The 11708-nt window shown below is 43.4% G+C and overlaps 3 protein-coding genes across 3 annotated transcripts; 2 read left to right on the forward strand and 1 right to left on the reverse strand.

Annotated features, from left to right (window-relative positions):
* Window positions 1-483: 483 nt before the first annotated feature.
* H2AC21 (H2A clustered histone 21) lies at window positions 484-909 on the forward strand. The gene has a single exon (XM_002686052.7). The coding sequence runs from the start codon at window positions 491-493 to the stop codon at window positions 881-883; it is 393 nt and encodes a 130-aa protein (XP_002686098.1). The 5' UTR covers window positions 484-490; the 3' UTR covers window positions 884-909.
* A 118-nt stretch (window positions 910-1027) lies between these two features.
* On the reverse strand, window positions 1028-1486 carry H2AC20 (H2A clustered histone 20). Its single transcript, NM_001081720.2, is given in 1 exon segment — window positions 1028-1486. A coding segment is annotated over 1 exon segment (390 nt). The 5' UTR covers window positions 1440-1486; the 3' UTR covers window positions 1028-1049.
* Window positions 1487-1723: 237 nt separating this feature from the next.
* On the forward strand, window positions 1724-4051 carry H2BC21 (H2B clustered histone 21). Its single transcript, NM_001099384.1, is given in 1 exon segment — window positions 1724-4051. A coding segment is annotated over 1 exon segment (381 nt). The 5' UTR covers window positions 1724-1757; the 3' UTR covers window positions 2139-4051.
* The last annotated feature ends 7657 nt before the right edge of the window (window positions 4052-11708 follow it).

The raw sequence follows: 11708 nt of genomic DNA on the forward strand, positions 1-11708 counted from the left end.
TGACGAGCCAGGAAAAGAGGAACTTAGTAATTTAAGGTTCCAAGGCCCTTGAGTGGGAGTAACTGCATTTGCTAAAGGCTCTCTGCAGCCCTTTAGGACCCTTTTTAGGATTTCCCTTGGTGTAAACCGGGAAAAAACCTACCACCCGTAACCCAGAAAAATATTGCCACTCAGTAAATAAAGCAAAACAGAAGAGCGTCTTGTTTGAAAGCCTTCACTTTAAAAATCCTGGCATGCAAATAAAGGGCTTTAATGTGGCTCACAACGATTGGTAGGTACTTATAGAAGCCGTCATTTCCACGTAGCGCAAGATGCAAACGAAGAGTCTGCTTTTCGCTTTCCTATTGGCTGTTCGATCGGACTCCCCTTTTAGCCAATCAAACCACTTCCCTTCGCCCCTCCCGGTAGCTCTTATAAATTACATCAAATTGGTTACCCTTGCCATATCCTTCTCCTTGAAAAAGAAGCCGTAACTGCAGTTTTAGCAGTAATGTCAGGCCGCGGAAAGCAGGGAGGCAAAGCTCGGGCCAAGGCCAAGTCGCGCTCATCCCGCGCTGGCCTTCAGTTCCCCGTAGGGCGAGTGCACCGCCTGCTGCGCAAAGGGAACTACGCCGAAAGGGTGGGGGCCGGCGCACCTGTGTACTTGGCGGCAGTGCTGGAGTACCTGACCGCGGAAATCCTGGAGCTGGCGGGCAACGCCGCCCGAGACAACAAGAAGACGCGCATCATCCCTCGCCATTTGCAACTGGCCGTGAGAAATGATGAAGAGCTCAACAAGTTACTCGGGGGTGTCACTATTGCCCAGGGCGGTGTCTTACCCAATATCCAGGCAGTCTTATTGCCCAAAAAAACGGAGAGTCACAAGCCTGGCAAGAATAAGTAATTAAAAGGCTTGATACCATCCCCACTCACCCCAAAGGCTCTTTTAAGAGCCACCACCAAAGTGTCAAAATAAAGGGCTGATCACAAAATAGCGCATTAGCTCTTTTTTTGAAAACTTGGGTGGCTCTAAAAAGAGCCTTTGTTCTTTGGCTTACTTTGAAAAGGCTTTATTTGCTTTTGGCTTTATGGCTTTCGGTTTTCTTTGGTAACAGAACGGCCTGGATATTGGGCAAAACGCCGCCCTGGGCGATGGTGACCTTGCCCAACAGCTTGTTCAGCTCTTCGTCGTTGCGGATGGCCAACTGCAGGTGACGAGGGATGATGCGCGTCTTTTTGTTGTCTCGCGCCGCGTTGCCGGCCAGCTCCAGGATCTCGGCTGTCAGATACTCCAGAACCGCCGCCATGTAGACGGGCGCGCCGGCCCCCACCCGCTCAGCGTAGTTGCCTTTGCGCAGCAGGCGGTGCACTCGCCCTACCGGGAACTGCAAGCCTGCGCGGGACGAACGCGACTTGGCCTTGGCGCGGGCCTTGCCTCCCTGCTTTCCACGACCAGACATAACTAAAGATACGAGTAGTACGATTAAAAACCAGAGCCCCTCGGCTTAAAAAAGATCAGCAATTGGAAAGCCTTTATAAGTTTTCCGAGGGGTGGAGTCAGGAACGAGCTTTTCATTGGTCCTAAATTGGCTCCTGAAACAGCCAATAAGGTTAAGAGTCGGTGTTGTTCTGTCGCTATTACTGATAACGTAAGGTCTCTCCGCGGACCAATGGGAATGTAAGACTTTTGGAGCCTTAATTTGCATACGGTGGTTATAAATGGATCAGGCCCGCCCATTCTCATACCTCTTTTTTTTGCCAAACGGCGTTGTTCTACAATGCCTGAGCCGGCAAAATCCGCTCCCGCGCCCAAGAAGGGCTCCAAGAAAGCTGTCACTAAAGCCCAAAAGAAGAACGGCAAGAAGCGCAAGCGCAGCCGTAAGGAGAGCTATTCCATCTACGTGTACAAGGTGCTGAAGCAGGTGCACCCGGACACCGGTATTTCGTCCAAGGCTATGGGCATCATGAACTCATTTGTCAACGACATCTTCGAGCGCATCGCGGGCGAAGCGTCGCGCTTGGCGCATTACAACAAGCGCTCGACCATCACGTCCCGGGAGATCCAGACGGCCGTGCGCCTGCTGCTGCCTGGCGAGCTGGCCAAGCACGCCGTGTCCGAGGGCACCAAGGCGGTCACCAAGTACACCAGCTCCAAGTGAGTCCTCGCTGGTACGCGGCGCTCGCACGAGGCGCAAAGCCGCTTGATTTTCCAAAGGCTCTTTTCAGAGCCACCCACCTAATCACCAGAAAAGAGCCTTGTTCACTTGTTTTTCCTCAGTTCCTCACAAAGTAAGTTACTCTAGTTGGCTAAAAGTAATGGAAGATGACACACGTAGCTTTTTAAGCCCTTATGACTTGAGATTCCTGGCGCGTGACTGGCTTTGCTTTTGAATCTAGGGCGCGTCTTAACCCTCACTGCTGCTTAGCTTTCGTATGAGTCAGTTCTAAATTAGGATACTGAGACTGCTACTAGACTTGTGTCCTGGTGGCTCTGTTGGGTACGTTTCACCGGTGTTCCAAAACGAAGTGAGTGATTCCAGCTATCCACATTTAAGAAAGGACCCCAGGACACGACCAAGCCCGGGTCTTTCCGAACATTGCATCACAGCCCTGAAGAATTGCGAGTTTGGCAGCCGCGTGGGTGCCGGATCACCAGTTACGCCCTTGCGATGTGGCTTCTTGTGGACACCAGCGGTTCAGGATACTTCGTACTGAGCCCGCGCTGCCTGGTCTCAGCCTTTCCCTGATTGGACATGAATATTCAAAATCTCCCGCCGCTCTGGAATTCATAGGTTCTAGGTTTGCGCCGCTCACTTTGGCGCTGTGAAATTCCTGTTATTTCTTGGTTTGTGGATCATTTTTGCTTTTAATTCTCTTTTCTCGAAATATTTCGGCGTCAAGTCACTGCAAGGCACTAGTCATTTTAGTTTGGTCTCAAACGTCACCTCCCAGACACCTTCGGGAAGTTGTGCCTCTCCTTGTCTCTGGTCCCTCACTATTTTATCTTCTTCCTAGCAGCTGTCAGAAATTGTTTTGCTATTAGTTTTTTTTTCTTGTTTACCATTTTCCTCAAGACCTTAACAGAAACTTTATTGGTTTGGTTTGGTTTTTCTCTATTGTCCCCACCAACCAGTGCTTGGCACACAGTGGACACTTTAAGTACTTACTGAATTAGTATTTGTTGAATTGATTTTTCTGTCCCTCTTCTTTTAAAAATAGCCTTCGTGGATGGATGGGTGCGGTTCATTTCCATTAGGTGTATGGGAAGACATGATGAAAATGGAAATGTTTCGGAGCTCCTTTCCCAAGTTGGCTATGGTCACCTCAGGGCAACAGCTGGGAGGAGGGCTGTATTTGTGTGTGTGTGTGTGCGCTAAGGAGGAGGTGGCAGTTTTAAGTCCTTCCTTTATGCTTTTCAGTTTGGTCTAATCTTTGGATTTGCATTAAATTCAGAACATTGCTCACTAGAAGATCCTTTTCCTTTTTTCATTTATGACACCCTCCTTCCATCCTTATCTTTTGTTCCCCATTGAGATGAACTTTTCATTTATATTAACAGTGTCATTTACTCTTCAGGAGACCCTATAAAATAGACAAGGTTCGGGCTTCCCTGGTGGCTCTGGTAAAGAATCCTCCTGCCAGTGCAGAAGACACAGGTTGGATCCCTGATCCAGGAGGATCCCAGAAAGAGAAAAAAAAAGAGAGAATGTTAATATTTCTTTAAAAATGAGGTTGAGAGTGAGTGATCCACTGGTCATGTAGCTAACATTGTCCACCTTTGTACCCTCAGATGCAAGGACGATTGCATTTTAGTTTTATTTCACTATAATCATGGAATGTTGTATTTTTCTGTCCAAGCCTTGATTCTGCTGATAATGGCACTGATGATCTGATCAGTTATTCAACTCTGCTTTTGGATAAGGGGTCCTGGAGTTGATTGCAGGTGTTTCATGAATCCAAATGGACTCCAGACATTATCAGAGACTGAATAAATTTTAATGTTTCTTACATGTGTGTTTTCAAATGTGTGTATATGCTATTGTTATTAATAAATTTACCAGTTAATTAAAAAGCTTGGCTGCATTCTTTTATCTGTAATATATTTTCCAACTAAATGAAGTAGATAAAATCACTACTGGCTCTAAGCAAACGTATAGAGATGTTTGAGTGCCTCTGACCCGGAAGGTGAATATTTATAAACTATCAACCAAATTTGCTTCTACTCCAGAAGGGTAGTGGGGCTGAAATAGTCTGGTAGGAGGACACTATTAATGCTTAGTAACTGAAAAGTGCGTGAGCACAAAATGAAACAAAGGTCATGACCACAAACAAGAAGCACTATAAATAAAATAGAAAAAATAAAGTTATTAACAAAGTTTAGAAAATACCTGCAGAGTACTTAGTATGTGTCTGTCAGATGTTTTAGGTCCTTCACATGTATTGACTTATTTAATCCTCACAAGAACTTTATGAAATAGTTACCATTATTGTCTCCCACTTTACAGGTGAGGAAACTGAGGCATAGAAAGGCTTCTCCTCAGAAATGCTCAAAGAATAGACTCTTAGGTCAATGTTTAAGGGACTTGAGAAAGGAAGATCCCTCTCCAAAAACCTGTATTTGGGGGGAAATAAATAAGTATGCTTTAAAATTAAAGAGAAATATCACCTACTTTAATTTCAGGATGCACTGTGGGTATACATCTGTGGTGGAGGTGGTGGCTGAAAGTGTGTGGAGGGCTCTCATTTTCCAGAGGCCATAGCTCAACTCTGTTTAGTTTGTCCCCATAGTCATAGGGCTCACCAGCTGAAATACTTTTACTAAGATAAGAGAGCTTTGGTTACTGGTTGTGGGCTCCTCCTGGGCATGGTGTTTACTAGGAAGGAAGTTACAAAGTGAGGAAGGAGAAAGAAGTGCTAGAGTTGATATTTTAACTCTGGAGGGGAGGTGATTATTGATGGTGAGTTTTATTCTCCTAAAGAACCTCTTTGGTCTTTTCTTTCTCCTTCTCAAACATCTCTATACATTTGCTTAGTGAAGTGAAAATTGCTCAGTCGTGTCAGACTCTTTGCGACCCCATGGACTATACAGTCGATGGAATTCTCCAGGCCAGAATACAGTAGTGGGTTGCCATTTCCTTCTCCAGGGGATCTTCCCAACTTAGGGATCAAGCCAGGTCTCCCACATTGCAGGCAGATTCTTTACCAGCTGAGCCACCAGGGAAGCCCAAGTTGGAGTTAATAACAATACTTGTTATAATAATACTTGCTTCTACTTACTGAGCACTTAACTGTTTACCTTGTCCTCTGCTGAGTGGTTTACATGCATTGCCTCATTTAATCTTCACAGCCACCACTTAAGATACATTCCGTCCTTATTTTATAAGTAAAGGAAATTGAATCTCAGAGAAGTTAAATAACTTGTCCAGGATCATTTTGGAAGTAAGTGGTGGAACTACAACCCAATGTACACTTTAAAACAGTTTGATATTCAAGGCCCTCCATAATCTGCCTCTTCCTTCTTCGCAGCTCTATCTCCTACTGCTATACATACAGTTTTCTGCTCTAGTCGCCTTCCCCTAAACCCATTTGCTGTTTCCCAGGACCATACTGCACTGCTCTTTCTTTCTGGCTTGGCCAGAGCTTGCTGTCAAGCCAAGGCCATAATCTTCCACCACCCCAAATGACACCTCTCAATTAATTTCTCTACCTTCATCTCTTCTTTAAAAATAGTAACAGAAAGAAATGGTTTACTGCGGTAATTGGCATACAATAAACTGTACATGTTTAAAATACAATTTGTTAAGTTTAGACATGTGTATATACCCATGAAAACATCACTACAATCAACATAATGGACATATCCATTCCCCCCCCCCCCTCCACAAAAGGTTTCTTCATGCTCCTTATAGAATTCTTCCCTCCTGCCCACTTCATCAGTGTCCTCCTTTGGCTCTGTTCCTGACCTCAGGGAACCACTGGTTTGCTTTATATCATTATAGATATTTTGTATCATACAATGGGTATCATTTGTATCTGGCTTCTTTCACTCAGCGTAAGATTCATATTTAGGTGCATTCCTTTGTATTGGTGAGTTGTATTGCATTTTATGGCCACAATTGATAATTTCAGTCACTTGATGGATAGTTGTGTTGTTTCCAGTCTTTCTCCACCTTTTTTGTTTCCCCCCCCCTTGGCTTCTCCACGTGGCAAGTGAGATCTTAGTTCCCCAATTAGGGATGGAACCTGTGCCCACTCCAGTGAAAGCATGGAGTCTTAACCACTGGACTGCCAGGGAAGCCACCTTCCTCCGTTTTTTAATGCATTCCAACTTTGTGTCATGATGGTTCCACACTAAAATTTCTGCCTTCAAATGGGAAGGAATTCAGAAGGGGGATAAGACATATACACAAATACCTATTCTATTCGAGTAGGACAAAGTATTAGGGTTTCACTTCTGTTATCCTAGGCTCAAAACCTCTCTAATCCATTTTATGTCCTGTGACTAGAGTAGTAGTCTATAGCACAGACCTGACTTTATCACCTACCTGCTCACAAACCTCCAGTGGCCTGCCTTACTGACATAGTTTCGCCTTCAAAAGAAAAAAAATGAAAGTAAAAAATTCAAAACTCTATCAGCAATTCTTAGTCATATTTGGTTGTACAACATGGTCTGGGTAACTCTGGTCCTTTAAAAGGGAGGCTAACATTGATCACAATATGGCTAATCAGTGATTGTGGCATAAGGGAGTAAGCCTGAGGGGCAGCTCTGTTCAGGTTGCAAAATTGACCTCTAGCTGAAAGACTATCCCTGTGACTAGGGAGACTAGGTTTAATCATTCATTTAATATGGGTGATTGAAAATAAGAAGATTGTATCTACTTATTTTAACAATAATTATTATCTAGTCCCTGATGGCTCATTGGTGAAGAATCTGCCTGCCAAAGCAAGAGGCGTAAGAGACTTGGGTTCAATCCCCGGGTGGAGAAGATACCCTGGAGAAGGAAATGGCAACTCATTCCAGTATTATTGCCTGAGAAATCCCATGGACAGAGGAGTCTGGCAGGCTATGGGGTCGCAAAAGAGTCGACACCACTTAGCAAGTAAACAAACTGGGTTGAAAACCAAGGCTGCGTCTCTGCATTAGAGTGATTTAGGTCCTTTGGACAGGAAGAGGATATTTCATTCTTACTGATAAGATTTCACACAGCCAAAGTTTTTAAAAGACCATGGTTTCTCAGTGAATGAGAAAGCTGTGGTCACATAAAGAAGGGGATTCTGATTCTTTGTAGCTACAGTTATATGTCCTTGGGACTTGTGTTTCCTCTAATTCTTTGATTAGATTATCCCAGCCTGATGAATGGCAGAACAGATTTTTTACTTTCTCAGTCCTAGCGAATGTCTACTTTCTCAGAATGCATGTTAAGTGGTATTGTGTTTTATATTTTATTCTATTTTTTATTTTCTCCCTTTCTAACCTATATTTTAAACATTGACCTTTGCCTCTCTACTCCCACAAAAAAAATCTGTATCTCTCTTTGCTATACATGTTGTGATATAAATGTGCACTCTGTTGACTGAAGTACTGCATTAAACTTCAAGAAGTACAAACAGCACACTTATCCCCCTCTCTCCCAGTGAAAAGCACCCACATTTGCTCCAATTCCCCATCATCACAAAAATGCTGTTATAAACATCATTGTTCATTTCCTTATGTAAACCTAGCCTATCCCTAACTTGGCATTTGAGGTCCCTGAAACTGGTCCTTAATGTCCCCAGCATGAAAAGCTCACTTCTCCTTATTGCCCTTTTACATGTTCGTTTGTTTTCACTGTCCCTTCTGCCTGGATTATACCACCTTCCTTAGCCCCCAATCTGAACATGTCTCAAATCCTAAATATTCTTGAGAACCCACCTCAAATATCACCTCCTATGGGATGGGTTCCCTTGTTTGTTCAGCTGGAATTGAACAAACTTTCAATTTTCAATTCCTTTCCCTCTCAGCTCCCACAAGGCTCAACCTGCATTTCTCTTTGTCATCCTCCACAATAGGCCTTCCACTCTTGCTATTCACATGGGTATCACTTCCCCACAAAGGCGTCAGGTTGTGTGTGCAAGAATAGAGAAATTCAGAAGGCATGTTTCCGAAAAATACTGACTTTAAAACATAAGATGAGTTTTACTTTATCCTTTGTAGTGTCCTCTAGCCACTGTTTTTTTAGCTGTGGGTTGTAACTTATTAGTGGGTTATGAAATTGGTTTTTGATAGAGATCACCTTTTTCCTCCCGCTTTTTAAGAAGAGAAGAGAAAAATATCAGAGTATATCACAAATAGTAAATATCATTTTGTGAAACCTATTATAATTTATATTCTTATGTGAATGTGACTAAGAAGCAATGTAAAAGTGTTACTTACTGGGGGTTGAGGTTAGGAGAGGTCCCTTCTACTGTACTGAAAGGTCATAGAAAATGCCACTCCAGAATATGCTACTTTGGCATATTGATAATTTTGAGCTGTAGTCACTTAGAGGCCGACTTTCTCTGAACTCCCATTAGCTGCCTAAGAACAGATTTTCCAAAAGAAACTTGATTGTCATAAATGCCCTCCCCCAGGAATTACACTGAACAGGAAAGATTGACTCATCACAGGAGAGGAGACTAGAAGTCGAGACCATACCCAGACCAACTTTGTCACAAACTATCACATCTCCCTGGTGGCTCAGATGGTAAAGAATCTGCCCCCAGTGTGGGAGACCCGGGTTTGATCCCTGTGTCAGGAAGATCTCTGGAGAAGGAAATGGCCACCCACTCCAATATTCTTGCCTGGAGAATTCCATCGACACAGGAGCCTAACAGGCTACAATCTATGGGGTCACAAAGAATAGGACACAGTTGTGTGACTTTCACTTTCACTATACCTCCCATCTATTATTCTAGGGCCTATTCCTTTCGCCTCAAAGGCATTTATTCTCCTTTAAGAGGCCTACATCTCCCATCCCCTTTCCCTATTAAGAATGATATTTAAGTCTGAATTCTAAGTCATCTTGGGGTGTTACTCAATTTTTTTTTCATGAGTACTTACTGTGTATACATGAGGTATACATGTTAGTAAACTTCTGTTTGCTTTTTTCTTGTTAATCTCTCTTTTATTATGGGGTCACACCTAAAAATTGAAAAGGGCAAATTAGCTTTCCTCCCCTACAGCACACGTTTTGATGTTATTTGTAGCTATTGTGTATACATCACGTTTCCCTGAAACATTGACTCTAATACAAAAAACTAAGAAAAAGGTAAAATACAAAGCTTAGATTCAAATTCCATCTTGGCCTTGTTTTAGCTGGGTGACTCACATTCCTAGGTGTCTCGTCTTCACCAGAAATTTTCTTTTCTGTAAGAAAACAAACAAACCCTCTTCATTTCCTGGGTTGTTGTGGAATCAAATGAAAGGACATAAGTGAATGGCTTTTGTGATTCGTAAGGCACCCAGGAACCCAAATATTCCTAATGTTGGCTGCAGTCTAGCAGAATCTCAAGATGCTAATCATCTAGAGATGAGATAGTGTACTAATTGTTTCCCATGTATTAGTCTTTTCACAACATGATTGTACTGTTGCCAAAGGGAATATTTAGGACTTGTATCAATTAGTGTTCATCATAATGTTAATTGAGTAATAATTATTAATTCATTGCCATGTTGAAACTGCTGTTAAGTATTTCGTATTAACTGTATTTATCTCATTTTATTTCTATGGTAATTCTATGAAGTGTATACATTTATTGTCACTGTTTTACAGGTATTGAAACTGAGACCCTGAACTCTTATTCTAGCTCTATGTCTTTTCTCTTTTAGCTTTTCCCAGACAAATGAATCCGGGGAACAATCTACTGTTGCCCAGACAGTTCAGGCCATCTCCTGGTTAGCAGAGGCCTTTAGCCAAGGGCCAAACACATCTCCCTGTACTGCCCCTCAAGCCTGGGCTTCCCCAAGTGGAGATGCAGCCTTCTCTCTAGCCTCCACACTCATGGACACAGGGAGCATTAGTAAAAAGGCAGACTCTCACTCTTAGCTTTAATACTCAGGTGTAAGTGACTGACTGAGGGCCTTTTGGAGGTGAAGGCTTCATGGGCACCTAGACAGGGGAACCAGGGGAAGTATGGGCCTGCTTCCAGAGGTCCATAGAGCTCAGAACTCAGCACCAATAGTGGGTTGAATAGTGTCCCCCCAAAATGTTCAAGTCCACCCAGAAACTCAGAATGTGACTTTAGTTGGAAATTCAGTCTTTGCAGACATAACTAAGGGTCTTGAGATTAAATCATCCTGGATTGAGGATGTGATAAGTGAAAGGAAGAGGCAGAGTTGGACACAGAGATTCAGGGAAGAGGGTCTGGGAAGACAAAGGCAGAAACTGGAGTTATACTGCCAGAGGTCAAGGAACAGTAACCACTTGAAGCTGAAAGAGGCAAGAAAGCAAGAAAGCATTCTCCCCTAGAAGCTCTGGAGAGAGGATGGCTCTGCTGAGACTTTGTTTTCAGACTCCTGATTTCCAGAACTCTGAGAATATCAACTTCTATTGTTTTGAGATACCAACTCTCTAGTAATTCTCTATGGCAGCCCTAAGGGAAAAAGCACAGCACCCTGGCAGCAGTCTGGGTGTGAGCTGTCCTGAAGCGCAAGAAGAGCTCGCCACTGCTGCAGACCACAGCAGAGTCAACCTGGGCCCTTTCTGCCATGGCATGGCCTCAGGGAGCTCTCTAGATGTCCATGTCTAGGAGAGGTCACCACTGTCTAGGGGCCTTTGGTAACACTTGTGAAGATAGAGATGCCCTGAGGAACTCTGGGTTAAGCTGGTCAAGGGGCTCATGAAGAGGACAATCTGTTTGCTGTGGAACACCAAGTCTCCCAATCCAGAAGCCTTTTTTTCTCCTCTACTATCTTCCTTCCCTCCCTCCCACCTTTCTTCCAAGTGTATTGCACACTCTGTTCCTAATCACACTCAGATCTCCCTTCCCACAAATTAAAAAAAAACCAAAACTAGTGTCTTTCATGAATGACAGGATGGTATATTATTTTCCCATTCAAACTAACAAATTACCACAGATTTAGTGGCTTAAAACAACACAGATTTATTCTCCTGTAGTTTTGGAGGCCAGAAGCCAAAAATGAGTCCTAAGGGGCCAAAAATCAAGTGTCAGAAAGACTGATTTCTTCTCGAGGCTCTGTGGAAAGAGTCCATTCCTTGTCTCTTCTAGCTTCTAGAGGCTGCTGGCATTTCTTGGTTCCTGGCCTCATCATCCCATCTCGGCTTCCATGATTACATCAGCAGATGAAAGGTTGTTGTTGAATCACGCGAAGACCCCGGGATTCTTGGCCCCCGGAGGAAAAGAATTCAAACGGGGGCCAGAGACGAGGCTTGATCGCTCAGAGCTTTTGTGTAATAAAGTTTTATTAAAGTATAAAGGAGATAGAGAAAACTTCTGACATAGATATCAGGAGGGGGCAGAAAGAGTACCCGCTTGCTAGTGTTAGCAATGAAGTTATATACTCTCCAATGAATCCAAAGCATGTCTGGAGGTTATAAAGACCTCACCAGACCTACTCCCATAATTTACATTTTAAGATAACAGAATTAGCCAGAAGGTTTAATCCAGAGACTGTCCTTAATCCCTCAGGCAGGATACATTATTGTTATATAATCCTAAGGAATGCAGAGAAGGAAAAAAAAAGTTTGTCC

This window comes from Bos taurus, chromosome 3 (genome assembly GCF_002263795.3).
Source record: "Bos taurus isolate L1 Dominette 01449 registration number 42190680 breed Hereford chromosome 3, ARS-UCD2.0, whole genome shotgun sequence".
NCBI classification, from domain to species: Eukaryota; Metazoa; Chordata; class Mammalia; order Artiodactyla; family Bovidae; genus Bos; species Bos taurus.